The sequence below is a fragment of the Neomonachus schauinslandi genome, chromosome 9 (genome assembly GCF_002201575.2).
Source record: "Neomonachus schauinslandi chromosome 9, ASM220157v2, whole genome shotgun sequence".
NCBI classification, from domain to species: Eukaryota; Metazoa; Chordata; class Mammalia; order Carnivora; family Phocidae; genus Neomonachus; species Neomonachus schauinslandi.
In genome coordinates, this window is record NC_058411.1 from 11,360,472 (window position 1) to 11,379,245 (window position 18,774).

At 51.4% G+C, this 18,774-nt stretch overlaps 1 protein-coding gene across 2 annotated transcripts in view; it reads right to left on the reverse strand.

Moving 5' to 3' along the window:
• SLC24A4 (solute carrier family 24 member 4) overlaps nt 1–18,774 on the reverse strand; it is a 161,713-nt gene that overhangs the window by 44,529 nt on the left and 98,410 nt on the right. For both annotated transcript variants that reach the window (XM_021679646.1, XM_021679645.1), the window contains exons 3-9: nt 12,137–12,213; nt 8,896–8,970; nt 6,438–6,522; nt 5,815–5,918; nt 4,925–4,999; nt 2,026–2,051; nt 197–250 (exon numbers count right to left, since the gene is read on the reverse strand). In XM_021679646.1, coding sequence (XP_021535321.1) covers nt 197–250; nt 2,026–2,051; nt 4,925–4,999; nt 5,815–5,918; nt 6,438–6,522; nt 8,896–8,970; nt 12,137–12,213 — 496 coding nt within the window. The remainder of the gene's footprint in view (nt 1–196; nt 251–2,025; nt 2,052–4,924; nt 5,000–5,814; nt 5,919–6,437; nt 6,523–8,895; nt 8,971–12,136; nt 12,214–18,774) is intronic.

An 18,774-nucleotide genomic window follows, 5' to 3' on the forward strand; every position in this document is an offset into this window, starting at 1 on the left:
TCTCCTCTGGTCCGGACAGCACGCCCCAAACAGTGTCTGAGCACCCCAGCGGGTACCCTCCAGAGAACCGGAACTGGCTGGAATAGATGACAGCTGGTCTGTCATCAATTTTGTCTGGGCCCTAACAAAAGGCTAGAGCAGGAAGCGGAACGAGGCATCAGACTGCCCAGCGGGAGAAGAGAAAAAAGCTACTTACTTCATGATCAGAATGTAAAACGCATACAAGATGATGAGCACCAGTCCTTCCCACCTCAAAGAGAGAACGGAGACTGTGGTTAGGGCTGGGGGTGCCTGGGGCCTGGGACTGACAGCTAGGCAGCAGGGAACAGGGCAGGAGGTCCTTTGACCCTCCCCGGCCCCCGCGCCAGGCATGTAGGGGAGCCCCCCCAGCCTGTGGCCAGCTGCCATGTGAAGCCCTCTTGGGGACAGAGAAGGTAAGGGTGGGTTCTTCTCAGAGACAGGGGATCTGCAGGGCTCAGGCAGCATTCCCACAGGTACCTAGAAAACAGAGGGACCAGGACCACCCCACCCAAGGATCCACAGTGGGGAGTGACCTGGAGTCATACCAAATTGGTCCTAAGAGACCTGTAAGCTCACCCGAGATTCTGGCCTGGGACCAAAAAGGCTGTGGGTACAGGTGGGAAAGGGTCCAAAGAACTGTCTGCAGAAAGGGGCCAGCACAGGAGCCTGCAGGGCTGAGCACTGGGGCAGGGCGGGGCGGGGGCCTTCCTGGGATGCACATCCAGCTATCCAGCAGATGAGGCGCCCAACCCCCCACGCGGCCAGGATCTTTGCAGCTCAGACCACAAGACTCTGAGGAGCCACCCAGCTTAATTTGTCTGGTCATCTGACAAACGTGTGCTGAAGGCCTACTATGTGCTAGGCACGAGCTGCGGTTGTTTCAGGAACTCTCCCTCTGCTGACAGAAGCTGCAGCCCAGCAGAGCTACGGAGAGACTTGTAGATGACCCCGCTACCGCCACCCCCACTCCACCTAGGCAAAGGAGACCCCCGATGAGGATAGGCTGCCTGGCTCACATGGTGGGTTAGGGGCCGGGGAGCGGGGGGTGAAAACAAGTTTCTCTGGGCCCATAGCACCTGGCTGCTCAGCAAGGCCTCCTGAGCACATTCCCACAAATAGACACCGATGGGATGCGGACTCGGAATCACTGTCATGAAGAGAACATTTCTATGGCCTATGGATGTAGGATACACGTATACAGTGAATACACCCATCTTTCCTTTCAAGTTTCTGCTTTATGTATCTTAATTAAGGAATCATTTCCTATCTCGAGGTCATAAAGGTAAGTCCTGACATTTTATTCTGTTTAACTTTGCTTTTTACAGTGAAAGCTTTAGTGCTTTTTAAAAAGATTTTATTTGAGAGAGAAAGCGAGCGAGCGAGCAAGCACAAGTGCAGGGAAGAGGGAGAGAGAGAAGAGACTCCCCACTGAGTAGGGAGCCCAACACGGGACTCGATCCCAGGACCCTGAGATCATGACCTGAGCTGAAGGCAGATACTTAACCAACTGAGCCACCCAGGCGCCCGTACAGTGAGATCTTTAATTCATCTGGATTCTCTTCTTGTATAAGGTGTGAGGAAGGGATCTGACGTTATTTTGTTCTGTATAGATCCCTAGTTTCTCCAGCAGTATCTGAGACCCTCTCCCTAACTCACTGCCTGTCGTGACACCTGTCATATCCCCCAGCCAAGAAATGGGCCCATGACTGGGTTCTTGGTTCCACAGTCCATTTTGGCCTATGTTTATCCCAGTGGAAAAATGCCATACTGTTTTCATTATTTTAGCTTTATAATATACTTTGTTATTTGGTAGAGCAGGAACACTGAGGGAAACAATCTTTGTCACTTTGAAAGGATAAAGGTGCGACTGCTTAGAACGATGCTTTTTACTTTCACAAGTGCATAAGCTCATGTTTGTAAAAATAATCTCAAAAAAGTTTCAACAAACCCAAAGAGGAAGGATAGGACCAAAAAAGGAACAAGAAACAAACGTTTAAAACTTACCACACAATTTCTTCATCATATATGAACTGGAAGGCAAAAGAAACAAAGGGTGGGGGACATATTTATTCCAAAAGAACACACACAGACCCTTAAGCACTCAGAGCTCACACACAGTGCCTTGTTATTTTTACACAAAGCTGGGCTCCTCTCTCCATTTCTGGGTTTCTCAGCGGCAGGTGACCTCTCCTTAGTCGAAACCCATCCCAGCAGATGCGACCGTGTGTGGCTCCAGGTTAGCGTGGGCCTTCCAAGAGAAATGGCCCATGCTTCATTACGCTCCAGGTCATGGATGGGGCCAACCTGGCAGACGCACAGACTTGCTGAAATCAACACTCTTAAAAACTGAAAGACACCCATCTGTTTGTCTCCCTACAGTACCTACCTATCTATGGTACTCGTGTATATGGGAGGGAAGGGATATATATTTTTTTTTTTTAAGATTTTATTTATTTGAGAGAGAGTTAGAGCATGAGCAGGGGGGAGGGGCAGAAGGAGAAGCAGACTGCCCACTGAGCAGGGAGTCCAACTCAAGGCTCGATCCCAGGACCCTGGGATCATGATCTGATCTGAAGGCAGATGCTTGACTGACTGAGCCACCCAGGTGCTCCAAGGGATATTATTTTCTTTAAATAGAGAGTAACCTCTTTGGAGATTCTAAGGGCAAAGGACCCACTTGTACTATTTGAAGGGAGCCCCGGGCTGATGGTGGGGATGCACAGTTTCTGCAGAGGGCACAGTCCTTGCCCCACAACCCCACCCAGAATCTTGGGCACAGACACAGGTAAATGATGCCCCTGTGGTCCAGGGGAGGAGTCCTAGGAGCACCATCAGCCAGGCCCAGTGTGGACAGGAAGGTAGAAGGCTACACCCACCAACTGATCTTGGAGACCAAGGGGCCCTGCATAGGATGCGAGGAGAAGCCAGGGGACCCACGGTGCCCCTTTCCTGGCTGTCATGGCGGGCAGCACACATGGGAGCTGCCGTGGGGAGGCCATTTCTGAGAGGGGTCATCTTGGCTGGGCATCACCGTGAGGCTCCCCAAACTCCAGGCTCTGGGCAAGTAGCACTCAACAGAGAGGTGCCCAGTGCCCACCGTGGGGAATATGAGGACATTTGAGGGGGATATTTTTAGTTTATACAGCCCAGTGGAGGGCTACTGGCATTTAGAGGCAGGGTGCTGGCCAGGTGCTGACCAAGCTAGAACATGTGAAATACGTCTATCAGAAGGTTTTCCCACATGTGGCACACATCTTATTTAAATGTCTGGCTAAATATTTAGGCAAGTGGCGGGGCGGCGGGGAGGAGGGAGACCTGAGCCCAAAACTTAACTCCACTGTACAAATCAAAGTACTTTTACACAGTTTTAATAAATATGTAATTCTCCAGTGAGGTAGCTATCATGCAAATGGAGGGGCAGGGGGACTTGGCTCTGCCTAGCGGTTTATCCGGGGTCATTCATAATTTTGGAAAATCATGTCATCAATGTCAGCACCACTCACGGGGTCCAAGGTGCCCGCCCAGCACCCGGCCCTCAGTCTGTGCAGGTAGATTTCAGACTCAGAGATTTTTCCATATGGGGGCAACGGGTTACATCATCCGGGGTTCTAGCATCTTCTTGCCAAAACATTTACACACTGAAAGATGTATTCTTTTATTATAAATGACTTTTGTCTTTGATAGTTTGGGCATCATATTGATTCTTTTTTTTTTTTTTTTGAAACAGTGTACAGGTGAATTATTTTATCTATAACTTTCATTTTCAGGATTGTGGTAGGCAGGGGTCCCAGTTGTCTCAAATGGTCCCAGTAACCCTCTGCCTGACATGCATGCCACTGCACCTGTATGTACGGCCTGGACCTAGGGACTGGCTTCTAACAAACAGAATATGGCAAAAGTGATGGGTTATCACCTCCTAGATTAGGTTACAGACTCGCTTCCACCCTGGCACCTTCTCACCCTGCTCTGAGGAAAGCCAGTTAGCGTGGTGAGTGCTGTACTGAGGAATGGCTGGCCAGGAAGGATTGGAGGAGGCCTACCTGCAGCCCCACCAGGGATCCCCAAAGCGGATCCTCTCCCAGGGGAGTTGTATACCCTGGCCAACATCTGTGAGAAGCCCTGAAGCAGAGGACGCAGGTAAGTCACCCCCAGATTCTGATCCATAGACAACAAGAGCGAGAAATACTTGCTGGTTTAGGCTGCTGAGTTTGGGGGAAATTTGTTACGCAGCAATAGAGAATTCATACAAGGGATGGGACTGCCCTATACAGTTGGCTCTAGATCTTGTAAGGTTGAGAACGGTTTCTCTGGGGCACATTCCAGAAAATCTGGGCACACCATGTGCATCTGCCCTCATGCCACCGCTTGAATTGAAATGGCTCCCCTGTGGATGGCACACTCCTCGGCAGTAGCCTGCGTCATATGCTTCAATGTCGTGTGCCATGATGTCACCCTAGCCCTCGGGGGACCACAGGGGTAATCCCTCTCTTCCCCTCCATACTAACAGACCCTAGAAATCTCTGTTCCAGCTCTTCTGCCTTTCTCCTGTTCTCCCAGGTGCCCACAATGCTTGCCTCTAACCAGCCTCTCTCTCTCCTGCTCTGCAGTAAGCGGTGAACCCAGAAACTCTGATTCTCAGGCATCGGGCTCTAAGTGAGGCTCTGAGGGCCCCTGAGGAGCAAAGTGCTTGAACTTAACCGCTCGGACCATGTGACACATGCTTTGACGTTTCCAAGGCCTTTTTGAATTCAAGGTGGTCCCTGGATTTGCTCCACAACCAGGGTGTCAGGTATGAGGTTTTCAGGCAGGGGAGGCATGGTGGCAAGGGGATGGATCAATTATGGCGTTGGGGACAGAGACAGGCAGGGGTCCTGTGCCCGCACACGGGCAGGGGGTAACTCACAGCAATGAGCACGATGACAGAGAGGGTGTAGTACACGGAGTCTCGGCACACAGCCCACCACGTCAGACGGACCACCTGCCAAGCAAAGGGCTGTCAGCTGCTGCTGGTTGGGGAGACTGGGGCGGGGGGCTGGTGCGGGGAGTGGCTTTCTCGCCACCCCCTGAGCCCTGCAGGTGCAGGGATGTGCCCATGGAGCTCCTCCTAACTGTGCCACCAGAAACAAATCTTTCCTGGCTGCTCAAGGCCGCCCAGTGTTCTTCACTATATTTGCGGAACAGAACAAAAGTACAGAATGTTTGTAAGTCATGGCCAAGCTCCTTCAAGGTAACATCTCATGTCTCACAGCAGAAGCCCAAGGTCAAGGCAGAGGCCAGAAGTACTTGCTTTCCCCCTGATGCTGGAAGCTTCTGGTGGTAAACTAGCCGCACACCTCTACCTCCCTTGGCCAGGTAGGGCCTACTCATGAGTCTCACTCTCTGAGGGTGAGTCTAATGTCCCCACAGCCCTGACGACCAGGAAGATGCTGATGGGGTATCAGCAACAGGTCAGCTTCATGCTCCTTGCTAAGGAGGCCAAAGGCAGGCCTCAGATATTTCCAGAATCTAGCTCAGGGTCAGGGTTATAGGAGGCGATTCTCAAAGATCTACTGCTACTGAGTGAACGCTCACCCTCGGCCCGGACAGCAGAGCCGACACTGTCCTGCCCTCGGATCCACTGGTGCGGGATGTGGAAGGAACATCAGATGCCACTTGTACCCGTGAGGACCTGGGCTCGGAAGGGGAAGCTGACTTGCTCAGCCTCATTCAGTCGAGGGCGCATCTAAGGGGCGGCCCTGGGTTCCCCCACTGCTGTCCCTTAGATCACTCTACGAAGGGAGACAGACCACTGACCTGCCCCGCAAATAATCCACAAACGCCAATTATGCACAAGATGTTGAACACAGCAGAGCCCACGATGGTTCCAACTCCAACGTCTCCGTGGGTGATGAACACGCCTGGAACGGGAAAGGTGGAAATCCTCCTGGGCCTGCCCTGCCCCCGACCCAGGCTGCTGTGAGGTCTGTGTCACCAGCCCCATGGATGGAGGGAGTTGTTCTTACCACCACAATGCCTGTGGGGCTGAGGGGGACGGCAAAACCAGAGAGGAGACAGTGTCCTGGGGACCAGCTACTCCACTCCCCGTTTTTTTTTTTTTTAATAGCTTTATCGAGATATAATTCACATGCCATAAAACTCACCCACTTGAAGTATATAATCCAGTTTTTTGGTATAGTCCCAGAATTGTGCAACCGTCACCGCAATCTAATTTTAGAACATTCTTATCACCCCCAAAAGGAACCCTCTCCCCACCCACTCTTCACTCCACCACATGCCCCAGGGAACCGCTACCTTCTGTTTCCCCAGCTCTCCCGTTCTACAGTTGAGAAAACAGAGGCTCCGAGCTGACAAATGCCCTCACTGGTCAGGTGAGGGGGTGTCTAGACCCTGGGTCCCTGGCCGGTGGGATTTCTTACCAATAACGGAGGCAAACAGCTCGGGCGTCGAGCTTCCTGCAGCCATGAAGGTGGCTCCAGCGACGTCTTCACTCAGATGGAGCTTCTGAAATGGAAGTGACCACAGACACTCAGGCTGGGAGGTGGGGACAGCGGACACACTCAGCGGACACTCCTGCGGCCCCAGAAAGCGTGGGGAAACTGCTGTGGCCTGAGCGGGCCGTGTCGCCTCCCGGCACCCCGAGCACACACCTCCCGCTACTCTGTCGGCCACCCCACCCGGAGTCCCCTGTCCCCTTCCCCTGTCAGTTTCTGCTCACTCTCCAAGCCCCTAAATGAGGTCTCCTCTCTAGGGGTACACCCAGAGCCACCTGTCCTCTGGGACAGGTGAAAGAGTCTGGTCCTCCAATTAACGAAGCACAGATCACCCAATGAGGGTCCGAGGATTATGCCCTTGTCTTCCCCACCGGACGATGAGGACAGGTTGGCCTTTTTTTCAGCCTTGGGTTGCCAGCACCTAACACAGAGTCTGGTATGCAGTGGTGCTCAGCAAGGAGCCACCTCCAGGGCCCACGCAGACCCTGGGTACCACGCAGACTTCTCCAGGAACCTGGAGGTCCCAGATGCACAGTCTGGCCCTTGCATTCCAGAAGGCCTTCTCCATGGCAGACCCAATGCACAGCTGCTCACGGAGACGAAGACCCAGACACCCTCTCTTAGGGGATGAGGCAGCATGATGTAGGGCTGGAGCTCTGTCAAGACACACTCTGCTTGGCAAGGCCGTGCTCCAGCCACAGAGGCCAATCCTCTGATCAAGAATGTGGTGCCGGGGGCTTTGGATGTTGGGAGAAACCACAAAGATTCTGGATCTCCCTGAACACCAACCTGAAGGCACCTTCTCTGTGGTGCTCAGAAGGCGTCTGGGCAGGGCTCGGTCTCCTCCTGCATCCACCTTCCAAAGTACCCTGGGCAGCCTGGGGTTAGCACAACCTCCCTGCTGACCTTGCTATAGGAAGGGGTCCCTCAGAGGGGTCGGAGCTCTGGACTTCTGTCAAGCACTGACCCCCCAGGGCAGAAGCCTGGCCACCCTAACCTCATCAACCAGGAGAGGGTTCCACAGAAGATGATCTGCCATCAAAGCATCTCCAGTATCTTCTAGCACAATACAAACCATGCTACATCCTATTCTGTCTTTGCCTGGGCTACTCCTTCCTCCTGCAACACCCTTCCCTGCCCTCTCTGCTTGGAGAAATCCTCACCACTGCGCAAGCTTGGACCAAATACCACTTTCTCCATGAAGCCCTCCTAGGCTTCTCCCCAAGAGAGACATTGCATCCCTCCTTTAGGCTCTTCAGTCCTTTGATGGCTCTCACTGAGCCCCTTCTAGTGGATTTGCCCATAGATCCAGGAAAATCCCCTCGCTCACGTCTGTGTCCTTACAGAGACAGGTAACCTGGAGGGGCACTTCCACTGGGCATTGTCCTGTGCATTGGTCGCCCATCCCCAGAGGACATTTCCTGATTCTCTCCTTACGCTCTTTCGCCGGCTCAACTTACTCACTGACCCACCGTTCGGTCTGAGCCGGGTGAGAGGTGGAGAGGTGAGCAAAGTGAGACAGGGGGAGGGGAAGGCCTTTGCACACCTCTGTCACATCCCTCACTCTTCAGGAGGCCCAGGTCAAAAAGTCCCTCTTCTGTGCTTAGCAGCATGGAAGCACCTGTCCTAACCAGCTCGGTCTCCGGCTGCAGATGTCACAACAACAACATGGCCTCAAACAGCTGAGAGATTTCACAGGGACAAAGTGTGCCAAAGCCCAGAGCCATCTGCACATAGTAGGTGCTGGAAACAGAGGTAGTTTTCCTTCCTTGGTTAGAAGCCAAGGGTAAGGCACAGCAGAGAAACACACTGGAGCCTTTTTTTTTTTTTTAAGATTTTATTTTTAAGTAATCTCTACACTCAAACGTGGGGCTCGAACCCACAACCCCAAGATCAAGAGTTACATGCTCTACCAACTGAGCCAGCCAAGCACCCCAGCACTGGAGTCTTGCATGTGAGGAGAGAGAAGACAAGAAAGTCAAAAGTTCACAAAACAATTAGAAGGAGAAAATGTCAGCCTGCAAACATTGGACCAAAGGGTATTCCCTGCTCAGCCTCGGCACCCTCCTCCAAGACACAGATCCCCACCTGTACCTGCCACCTGCTGCTTCGGGAAGCCAGAGGTTCTGGGTGCTGACTGCCCACCAGGAGCCTTTCTTCTGCCAAATCGGGGAGAGGACACCCTCTGCCAACTCTACTCTAGGGCTTTCAAAGCCAGGCTTTGCCGTGGCCACACTAAGCATGTGGCCAATCTTCACCACCAGAGTGCTCCCTGCTTGGTCCTTCTCAGTCTGGCCCTGACGTGTCCTATGTCCTGGGTCGCCCCAGGTCCCCTGCCTCCCTGCCCGGCTTTGCTGTGGGATCCCAAGTCCCCTCTACATACCTCGCAGATCTTTTCCAGAGACGGAACAAAAAAGTCATCGCAGACTATGGCCAAGGCGTAGAACATGTACAGAGCCTGAGGAGGAAATGGGGGAGATCGTCAGCGAAGGCACCTGCTGCCGAGGAGGCACGGCCGGCCAGCTGTCGTGCCCCGAACCGGGCAGCCATCACCTGGCCAAGGCAGAGGCTAGATGCACGGAGAGAGACACAGAGGAAAATTCCAACACCAGAGAGACTTGCTCCCTCAATCCCCTCACGAGCAGATGGGGAAACTGAGTCCCAGGGAAGGGAAATAACGTGCTGGGCAGCAAAGGGGATGAGAGCTCAGGCCACATGGTCTTGGGCTCCTTCCTCTCTTTGTAGAGCACCAGCTCTCTCCCCGGCACCAGAGTCTGCTCTTGAAAGGCCAGATCTAACACTCAGGGCTAAGAAGGAAAGCATTTAGAATCACCATTTTAAGAGTTTAAAATGAGAACAAGCCTGATCTTCCCCCTTCATTTTTAGTGAAGGCACCATTTCCTTCTTACCACCCGGCCACCCCCTGCTGGAATGAATGGCAGCTGGAGAGCCAGCAATTTCTGGAATGCTAACTAATGTTGGCAAAGGTTAAAATACACAAGCCATTCACACACGGAGGTTCATGGAACAAAGAGTCCAGATTCTACTGCTGATTCTAGGACTGATTTGCCATGTGACTTTCGATAAGTCACATCTCCAGGGCTCAGCCTCTTCATCTATCTGATGACAGAGTAAGAACAGATCAGTAGTTTTCAAATGGTTTTATATACAGAACCCCTCCCTGTCCTGTTCATCCAACATGGTTTCACTGAGCTCATCCTATGGGCCAGGCACTATTCTAGGCATCAGGGATCCATGGCTAACCTGCCAGGAAATGCCTCTGCATCCTGTAACTGACCTTAGTGGGGCAAATAGGCAAATAACGTGTAACTGTTGGGGAAAGGCCAGTGCAAAGGTCCTGAGGTAGGAGTGTGCTTAATGCCCTTGAGGAACAGCAAGGTGACTAATGCAGGTAGACCAGAGTGAGACTGAAGTGGAAAATAGAGGATATGAGGTTGGAGGGACGGGCCAGGCCCAGAGCCCATGGACAGATGGGACTTTGGGTGCTAAATGCCGAGGGAAGCATTTCTTTCTTCAAAGACAAAGTGATATGGATGCTCTGTTCACAAAAATGGGAAGGGCTGGGCTGCTTCAGCAAAAATAATTGTGAAGTTGTTGGAGTAGCACACTAATGAATTGTGATTAAATAAACTGGAAGATGTATCAGCTGTGGCCAAGGCCTCTAAGGCAGGTGTCTACTGCAGTCCAGGCACGGCTGTCCCTGGATCTGACTCACTACCTTTGGGGGGGGGGGGAGCAAAAAGAAACAAATACTGGGGGTTATGGGTGAAGGAGAGAGAACGAGGGGAGAGAGATCCTGCTATAAAAATCTCAGGATACAGACTTGAATTCACACCCCCAGAAGCTCCCCCAACATCATCTTCCAGGCAAAGGGAGGCCGTAGCTCTCTTCATGGCCTTGGAAACACTTGAGAGAAAAGGAGGAGAGAAAAGGAGCCTTCGGCTCGGGTCATGGTCCCAGGGTCCTGGGATCGAGCCCCGCACTGGGCTCCCTGCTCCGCGGGAGGCCTGCTTCTCCCTCTCCCATTCCCCCTGCTTGTGTTCCCTCTCTTGCTGTGTCTCTCTCTGTCAAATAAATAAATAAAATCTTTAAAAAAAAAAAGGCTCCAAAGCTTGAGCCTTTTCTTGCTCTTAAAGAAGGGGTCAGCAAAGTTTCTCTGGAATGGTCAGATAGTAAATGTTTCAGTCTTGACAGGTCACAAGGTCTCTGCCACAATGACTCCGCAGCCATAGAAGAGAACATGCAGGGGGTGTGGCTGCGTTCCAATAAAACTTTATTTATAAAATCAGGAGGTGGGCTAGATTTGGCCCTCTAGGCATTCGTTTGGCTAATGTCAGCTCTAAAGGGCTCTGGCAAAATTCCTGAGGTGTTCTCAGGTTCAGGAGAAAAGGTTTTTGTCTTGGGAAAGTCAAGCAACGCCAAGACTTTCCCAAAGCAGAGCACCAAAACTATGGGATTAATTCGCCAAACTCACACCCTCTTCGTGAAAGAGGAGGGCGTGGGAAAGCCAGAGGAGCTAGGAAGATAATAACTCTATTACGGAAATACACAGGCCTGTCACTCAATATTTGCCTGCAACCTTCATTTTCATTAATGGTTTATCCTGTTAATTAAAACTTCACTCACTCATCATTCTCAGGGGGCTACTATCTCTGCGAGAATCCTAGCTTTCACTTTCTGAATTATCTCTTGCAAAGACTAATCCTTGGTGGGGCTTATAGAAGCAAATGGTGCTGGGTGATTGGGGAACCTAATTAGAGGAAAATTTGCCGTGTCCCAAGTAGAAAAGCAAATCGCAAGCACTTTCGTTTCTCCACACCACACAATAGGGCTGGCAAACTTTTTCTGCAAAGGGACAGACGGTAAATATTTTTGGCTCTGTGGACCACATCACTGCGTTACAACTACTTTGGGACTGAAGCACAAAAGCAGCCGCAGAGAACACAGAAATGATGGGGACGGCTGTGTTCCAATAAAACCTTATTTACAAACACCAGCAATGACTTCAGGCTGCAGTTTGCTTACTGCTGACAGAGAAGAGCAACTTTTGCCTATAATTTAGGTTTGGACCCGCTATTTCTTTTTGAATTGGTATTTGAATTCCACCTTTTGTCCACCAAGGCTCATCTGAAGACAGGGAAATTTGAGAAGGAGTGCACCAAAGTTTTAAACTATAGTTATGTCAAGGTGGTGAGATTTGGGATGGGGGTGGGGGATCATGGGAATCATGACAGCAAGCACGCACAGAGCACTTCTTACATGTTTTGCAACATCTGATGCACTTTACTCACACATTCACACCTGTTCACACAACTGGGAAAGATGCTGTCACTCCCTTTTTATGAAAGCAGAAAATGGGGCCCAGGAAGACTTGAAGTCCTGTCTTGGCTCTTGAGGTCACTTGCTGTGCAACACAGAGCCAGTCACCCGACATCTTTAAGATTCTGGGTTTTTAGTGGTTAAAACGGGTCTAGCGCCTGTTCTCCCAGGTACCGTCTTACGAGGACGGGACATCGTTGACACACTCCGGCTCAGCCGAGCTCTGCAGACACACTTCACCTATATGTGGTGTAGGAACAGCCCATCCCACCCAGGCCACTTACACCAAGGATATGCAGCAGGACGGCTCCGTGTTGTCGCTCCTTGTTGGAGAACAGGTCTGTGGGGAACTCATGAATCGCTGGAAGACAAGAGGACACGGCAGGGTGTGAGTTGTCAATGGGCCTCGTGATGGCCCCACTGGCAGCGTGAGTCCCCTGTGGACTGTAGAACTTGCTAGGCTTTGGACTTCCCTGGGAGGGGGCCGGCCAGCTACCACTCCGGAGCCCACGGCACGCCCAAGCTGTCCGGAAAACATCGCCGAGTACTGGATTATCCACAGACGTTCTAGAAACTTGGGGTTGATCAAATTTAACGTATCCCTTGCAATTTTTCTTAAAGTATCAAAACACTTCCTACCCACTAGGATGGCAGAGAGAAATAATAACAAATATTAGCAAGGGCATAGAAAGGTTGGAGTCCTCACAACTGGCCGGGGGGTGGGGGGGGGCACAGAAGCTGTGGAAAGACAGTCTGGCAGTTCCTCAAAGGGTTAAACATCTAGTTACCACATGACACAGCAAGTCTAATCCCAAGTATCTGCCCAAGAGAAGTGAGAACATGTCCACACAAAGCTTGCACAGGGATGTTCATGGCAGTATTATTCATAAGCGCCAAAATATGGAAACAACCCAAACATCCACCAATGAATGAGTGGATAAATAAAACGTGGTCTAGCCATACAAGGGAATATTTGGCCACACAAAGACAAAACACGGGCACATGCTACAACATGGAGGAACCCTTGTGAAGGAAAACACGATGCTGAGAGGAACCCGTCACGCAGGGCCACATATTGTAAGATTCCATTAATATAAAATTCCAGAAGAGGCAAATCTAGAGAGATAGAGGTAGATTAGTGGTTGCCTAGGGCTGGAAGGCAGGATGGTTTGGGGGATAACAGTTAAAGGGTGCAGGGTTTCTTTTGGGGTTAATGAAATCGTTCTAAAATTGTGGTGATGTTTGCACAACTATGAACATGCTAAGAGCCGCCCAGTTATAAACCTTAAATAGGTGAATTGTATGGTATGTGAATTCTACCTCAATAAAGATGTTACTGGAGGAAAAAAAAAGTAAAAAACCGTCAAAATAAACCCAAGAGAGAAATCAGGGGATGGTTCCTCACTTTGTCAAAGGATTCTGATCACGTTCCCAGCAGAGAGTTGGGAGTCCCAAGTGGCTTCAATGCCTACTTGGATCTATTACAAACGCAGTCCCTGTCGACAGTCAGGTTGAGGCTGGAGACGGTCAGTCCCACTCAGGAGGGCAGGTTCTCTGCGGTCACACTGCCACGAGGTTCAGATCCTGCCTTGAATGTTTGCAGCCGTGTCTACAAGGACAGTTCCTTAACCTCTGTGTACCTCAGTTTCATCATCAGCAAAATGGTGAGACTGACTAATAATATGCCTTACTTTTTAAAGCATTTCCAGCCTGTGGTGAATTTCAAACGTGCCCTCCTAGGATTCTGGGATAGGATGCCCTTGCCACTGCCAGGTCAGAATTGAGAAGCAGGCTCATCCCCTCACACCGGAGTCATTTCTGGACCCCTGTGTATCCCCCAGAGCTCAGGGACAGGTGTTCTCTGGCAAAGCACTTTCAGCTTCTCCCAGGCCCACCGGCCCCTCCTCTCAACCTCTCCTCCTGCCCATGATGGATCTGTCACTCCAGACGGGGAAGCCAAGATCCCCAAAGAGGTCAAGTGACATCGGCCGTGTTGGGGATGGCAGTGTTGGCACGAGGAGGAAAAACTCTTGTCCCCCAGCTGGGTGCACTCCCGTGGAACCACACACATAGGGAACACCATCAATGGGAGTGAGGCTCCAGGTGAGTTTTGGAGCCGGGCCCCAGGCTGAGACGCAGCAAGGTAGGGAATGAGGGCTGAGAGCACTGGTCCCCGTCCCCTTATCCGCTGGATCCCTCAGGCACCAAGTGTGCCACCACCAGCATTCCGCCATCTTGGGTCATCGAGTACCATGTCACAATCCCTCCTTTGGCCCCAAGAAGGCCCCTGTTGGGCTGTTACCACCCACCACTCCTGTTATGGGCTCTCATCATCCTGGACGATGGATGGCCCTGTGATGTGCAGGGCTTTCTGTATTAGGAATCAAACACTCAGCTTTTGGGGTATCACCCTTGACACTCCCGAGGGATCTGAGCAACTTCTTGGGCCTCAAAGTTCACAGGCAATGAAGGAACAATGCCTTCTCACTCCACTCCCCAATTCGAGATGAGTGATGGAGGAGTACTCTGTGAAGGTCATTTCTGCAAGTCCCCGGTTGGACGCTCCCACAGCCCCACGTCTTCATCCCATCAGCTAGACTGGAAGCTTCTGGAAGGTGGGGATCCACACTGCCCTATATTACATCCTCTGTGCCTTCACCAGGCCTGGCACACAGCGGGTGCCCAAAACACTGTAACAGTCAGTTGAACTAAAAAATGGTAAAATACAAATAAAAATACCTATCTATATCTTCTCATCCTATCAGAATGCTCTCATTACCCTCATAAACCGCTTAAACCCCTAGAATGACACCAGCTTCATGGTAGGTGCTGCATAAATGCTCGCAAAGAAACTTCCAGGGCAAAAAAATCCCTTTCTCTGTTAATACAATTTGGCCTTAAGCTCTGAAAGTGATGATTTCTCCCTTATGTGGAAAATCTTGTTTTTTAAGACCAGACTCTCCCGCAAGACCTAGAAAACATCAGCTCCCCAGACATCCAGAAAATGTTCCCACTTTAAAACAAGCAACCTTTAATGAAATATGGATTCTTTCACTTTTTTTTTCCCCCCTGCGCTGCTGTGTCATTTCAAGGTAGAGGGTCTGCTTCCAGGCCTGTCGGCTCAGAGATGGTCATTTTAAAGGGGGAGGCTCGGCATTCCTGTGGCCGGGATCTTGTTTTTCCAGAAGAAATTCAACAGTCTGGGGTATTTCAAGGCAGATCGATAGACATTTCTGCCCTGAAAATTCGAGACCGTTCCTGATTCTCTGAGCCAGTGTGCTGAGAGCCGGTGATTTATTCAATCCTGGGAATTCTTTGAAAATTAGAATAAAGTAATGTGCCTTTCTGCTCTGAGGACATATCACTGGGCTCCAGCAGGGGGGAGATAGGGATTATAAACGGCTTTGTCCTTGGTAGGGACAGGCTTCTACTGGTTCAGCCACAGCACCTTGCTTGCTCTGCAACCCTGCATAGAACCCAGAGGGTGGCGGCGGGGAGGGCACGCCAGCCAGGACTTAATTTTGCCAGCCAAGACAGAGTAATCAGCTGAGCTATCGCGGCTCATGACCCACTGCCCTCTGTACCCACCCAAGTCTTCTGGACTCACAGGACCTTCTCAAGTCGCTTAACACCTCAGGGGCTGTTCCTTCACCTCTAAGTGGGGATCACTGCAGAGCCTGCCCCCCCCCGCCCCCGAGGCTGCTGTAAGGGTTAAACGACGCACAGCACTCAGCCCCAGTTAGGCAGCTGTCACACAGGATGGTTAACTTCCAGACTCTATCTTTGACACAAGGCTGTCACCATTGCTCCAGGGGATGAGGCATGGGTTTGCGAAAGCAGAAGGGAAGGCAAAACCAGCTTAGAGGGGATGAGCAGGGGAGGGCAAATGAGATCAGACCAGCCACATCAGGATCTGGATGCTGGGGCCGCTTAATCCCGGCTTCCTGAGAAAAACTCTCCTCCTGGGCTTGCTGGGATCAGGAGCCCCTGGGCCATGTTCAAGGCACAATGCTTGCACATCTGTGAGGGGCCGAGCCATCCCGTCTGCTCAAATCCCCACCAGGGAGGAGGGAGGAATCAAGGGGGCAGGCACACACGGCTTTTGAGGTCACGCCTAAGCCTTTAAGCTACAGAAATCTGGCAGGGGTGGGTGTGGGGAAAGGGAAGGGATGTGTCTGCAGGTGGAGCCGAGCTGGGAAACCAAGGATGATCCCAGCACCCTGACACTGGGGGATGGGGGTGGGGAGAGCCTGGGGAAGAGGAGGGGAGGGAAAGCTCCAAAGACCCAGCAGCCTCTGCCCACTTCCCTTTTAGGATTCTTTCCTTTGGACTTTGGTGCCCGGCACTGGCTTCTCCATTACTTGTGGTTCTGAACACACCCCTCTCCTTACACCTCAGATGTCGGCCTCTCTCCTTTCCCCCCACCTCCACTGTGTGCAGGGCAGGTGGGAACTGTATGTGTGTGGGGGAGGGGGGGTCTTTCCCACCACGTGCCTTCCTGAACATCGGAGGGGAAACTGTAAGGCCCCTGGGGACAAAAGCATCTGCAACCCCCCTCCCCACCATCAGCTACCGGCTAACACCCTATAAACAAGACCCCCAGGCACACTTGACCTTTTTTGTTGATAAACTTACATGGATGATGCGATCGTATTTCAGAACCCCTGAGTCACTGTTGCCCTTTCAAGGCTTTGTCCTTCTGCCAACATTGCTGCTCCTTTTCAAAATGTATTAATTTGTTCAACAAGTATTTGCTAATAGGTGTCGGACCTTTTGGGAAAGAGCAGACGGGATCCTGAGGCATCCGTGGGCTTGGCCGCTCCTCATCTTGGAGGGTGACTTGACTTTCAGAGAAAGCCAAAGTTATTCAGAAAGCAGCAGGATATCGAGATGGCAAGTACCCTGATCCTGAAAGCGTACAGATCGATACACATTTCTTGAGCATCACTGTGCGCCAGGCATAAGCATTAACTATGAGTCTAGCAGATGTGCCCATAAGGGGCTGGGGGCAGTAGGACAAATAAACAAATGACTGAGAGACAGTGAGAAGCTTGCGGGGATGGTGGGGAGTGAAGCAAGCCAGGCGGGTTACTGACCCAAGGGGGCGTGAGCAGCAAGCCCATGGAGAGAGGGGCACCCACATCGAGGTTAAAGGCTGCGTTGCAAACTTTTCAAAGCCCTCCCATCTGCCATATCGGTCTGCCACATTGGTCCCACAGCCTTGTTTTCTTGATGAGGAAATGGAGGATCTGAGAAGCTAGATTTGCCTACCATCACAGGTTTGGCACAAGTGAGGAGAGGAGGACCCAGGTGGGAACCCAGTAAATACCAGGCTCTTTAGAGCGTTTTACGCCTAACAGGTACAAATCGGGACCAATGTCTCCTTTACCCAAGGACAGGCTCTGTATTCCTGAAGCTCTAAGGGCCAGGGCAAGAAGTCGTGCTCTTGAAAAGAGGACTGCACATGCATGCCATGGGCCAATTCTGCTGATAGTCCATGGCCTACCCATGCAGAGGTCTTGTCCACTACTTCATGGCTTCGGGAAAACCTGTCACTCCTCTTCCTCAACCTACCTGAAACATTTAATAAAACTGGCCACTTCCCATTTATGGATGACACTTCTCTCTCCATCTACGCACCTTCCCCACGTGATCTTGGCTTTGACTCCCTAATGGAACGCACGAATGAACGAGTGAATGAATGAATGAATGATCGATCTATCCACCCACCCATTGAACCACGTTACATATAGAATTCATTCTTTGGGGGCATGGGTCTTGAGATCCACCCATCACATCCTGAGACAGCCGAGTTCCCGCGTCTCAAAAATTCCCTCGTGCGGACTTTTTGTAATCATCCCCACTCTGCACCCCAACTCCTGGCCACCACTGGTGTGTTTCCTTTCCCTACAGTTTGCCTTTTCCAGATGTCATATCAATGGAATCATTCAATATGCAGCCTTGCCTTCTGGTCTCTTTTGCCCCCTTTGGTCTGGCTTCTTGCACTTGACAAAATGCATTAGGATTCACCCACATAGCTGTGTGATCCCACCTCCACTTGATGTTCTCACTCAGCTTGACTCCCCCATTCTCCTCACTTGCCCAGTGGCCTTTAGGGGCCCCCCCCCTCGTGGAACCCCGAATACTGTGGTTCTCAGAGCTCTTCCCTGAACCCTCTTCTCTCTCCATCTACGCACCTTCCCCACGTGATCTTGGCTTTGACTCCCTAATCTCTGCAGACTTCTCCCAAATCCCAATCTTTCCTGAGCTCAAGACCTAATACACCCAGGTGCCAACTGAACGTCACACCTTCGCCGTCCTAGAAGTACCTAAAACCTGTCCCCAGTGAGTGGCCCACCATCCATGTTGGTCCGCATGAAAGAAATCCCGGTGTTGGTCCCTGGTGTTGGTCCCTCCTCCTCCCCCACGCTCTGTGATGGGTGGACAGGGCCAACTGGCACCCAGCTTCCAATTTAACTTCCTTCCACGAGCCTTCCCATCAGGGACACTAGTACAGTGCACAAGGCTGTGCACTGCACGGTCACACGTATCAGCTCTGTTCCTTGTTCTGTGGAGTCTGGACAATCCTGAAGCTGGGGTTCTGCATAAGAAGTAGGTTCTGCCAACCTAGGCGACTGGGAGGGAGGACAAGAGGCAGAGGGGTTCTTCCTCCGGCAGCCCAGGTTCCAGAGATATAAATGTAGAGAGGCTCTCCTGGCAACAGCACCCTCTTCCTTATTCCCCTCAAGGTTGTCTTTGAATTTGATCTTCCCATTTCCAGCTCCTGTTCCTTTAGCCCTTCTTACAATTTCGTAAGCACATCGTTCCCTGAGTTAAATTCCTTTCTGTTTAAAATGCGGAGAAGGGCTTCTATTTCCTGCATGGAACGCTGACCGCTACCCTCTGCCCGCCTTCAGCCAGC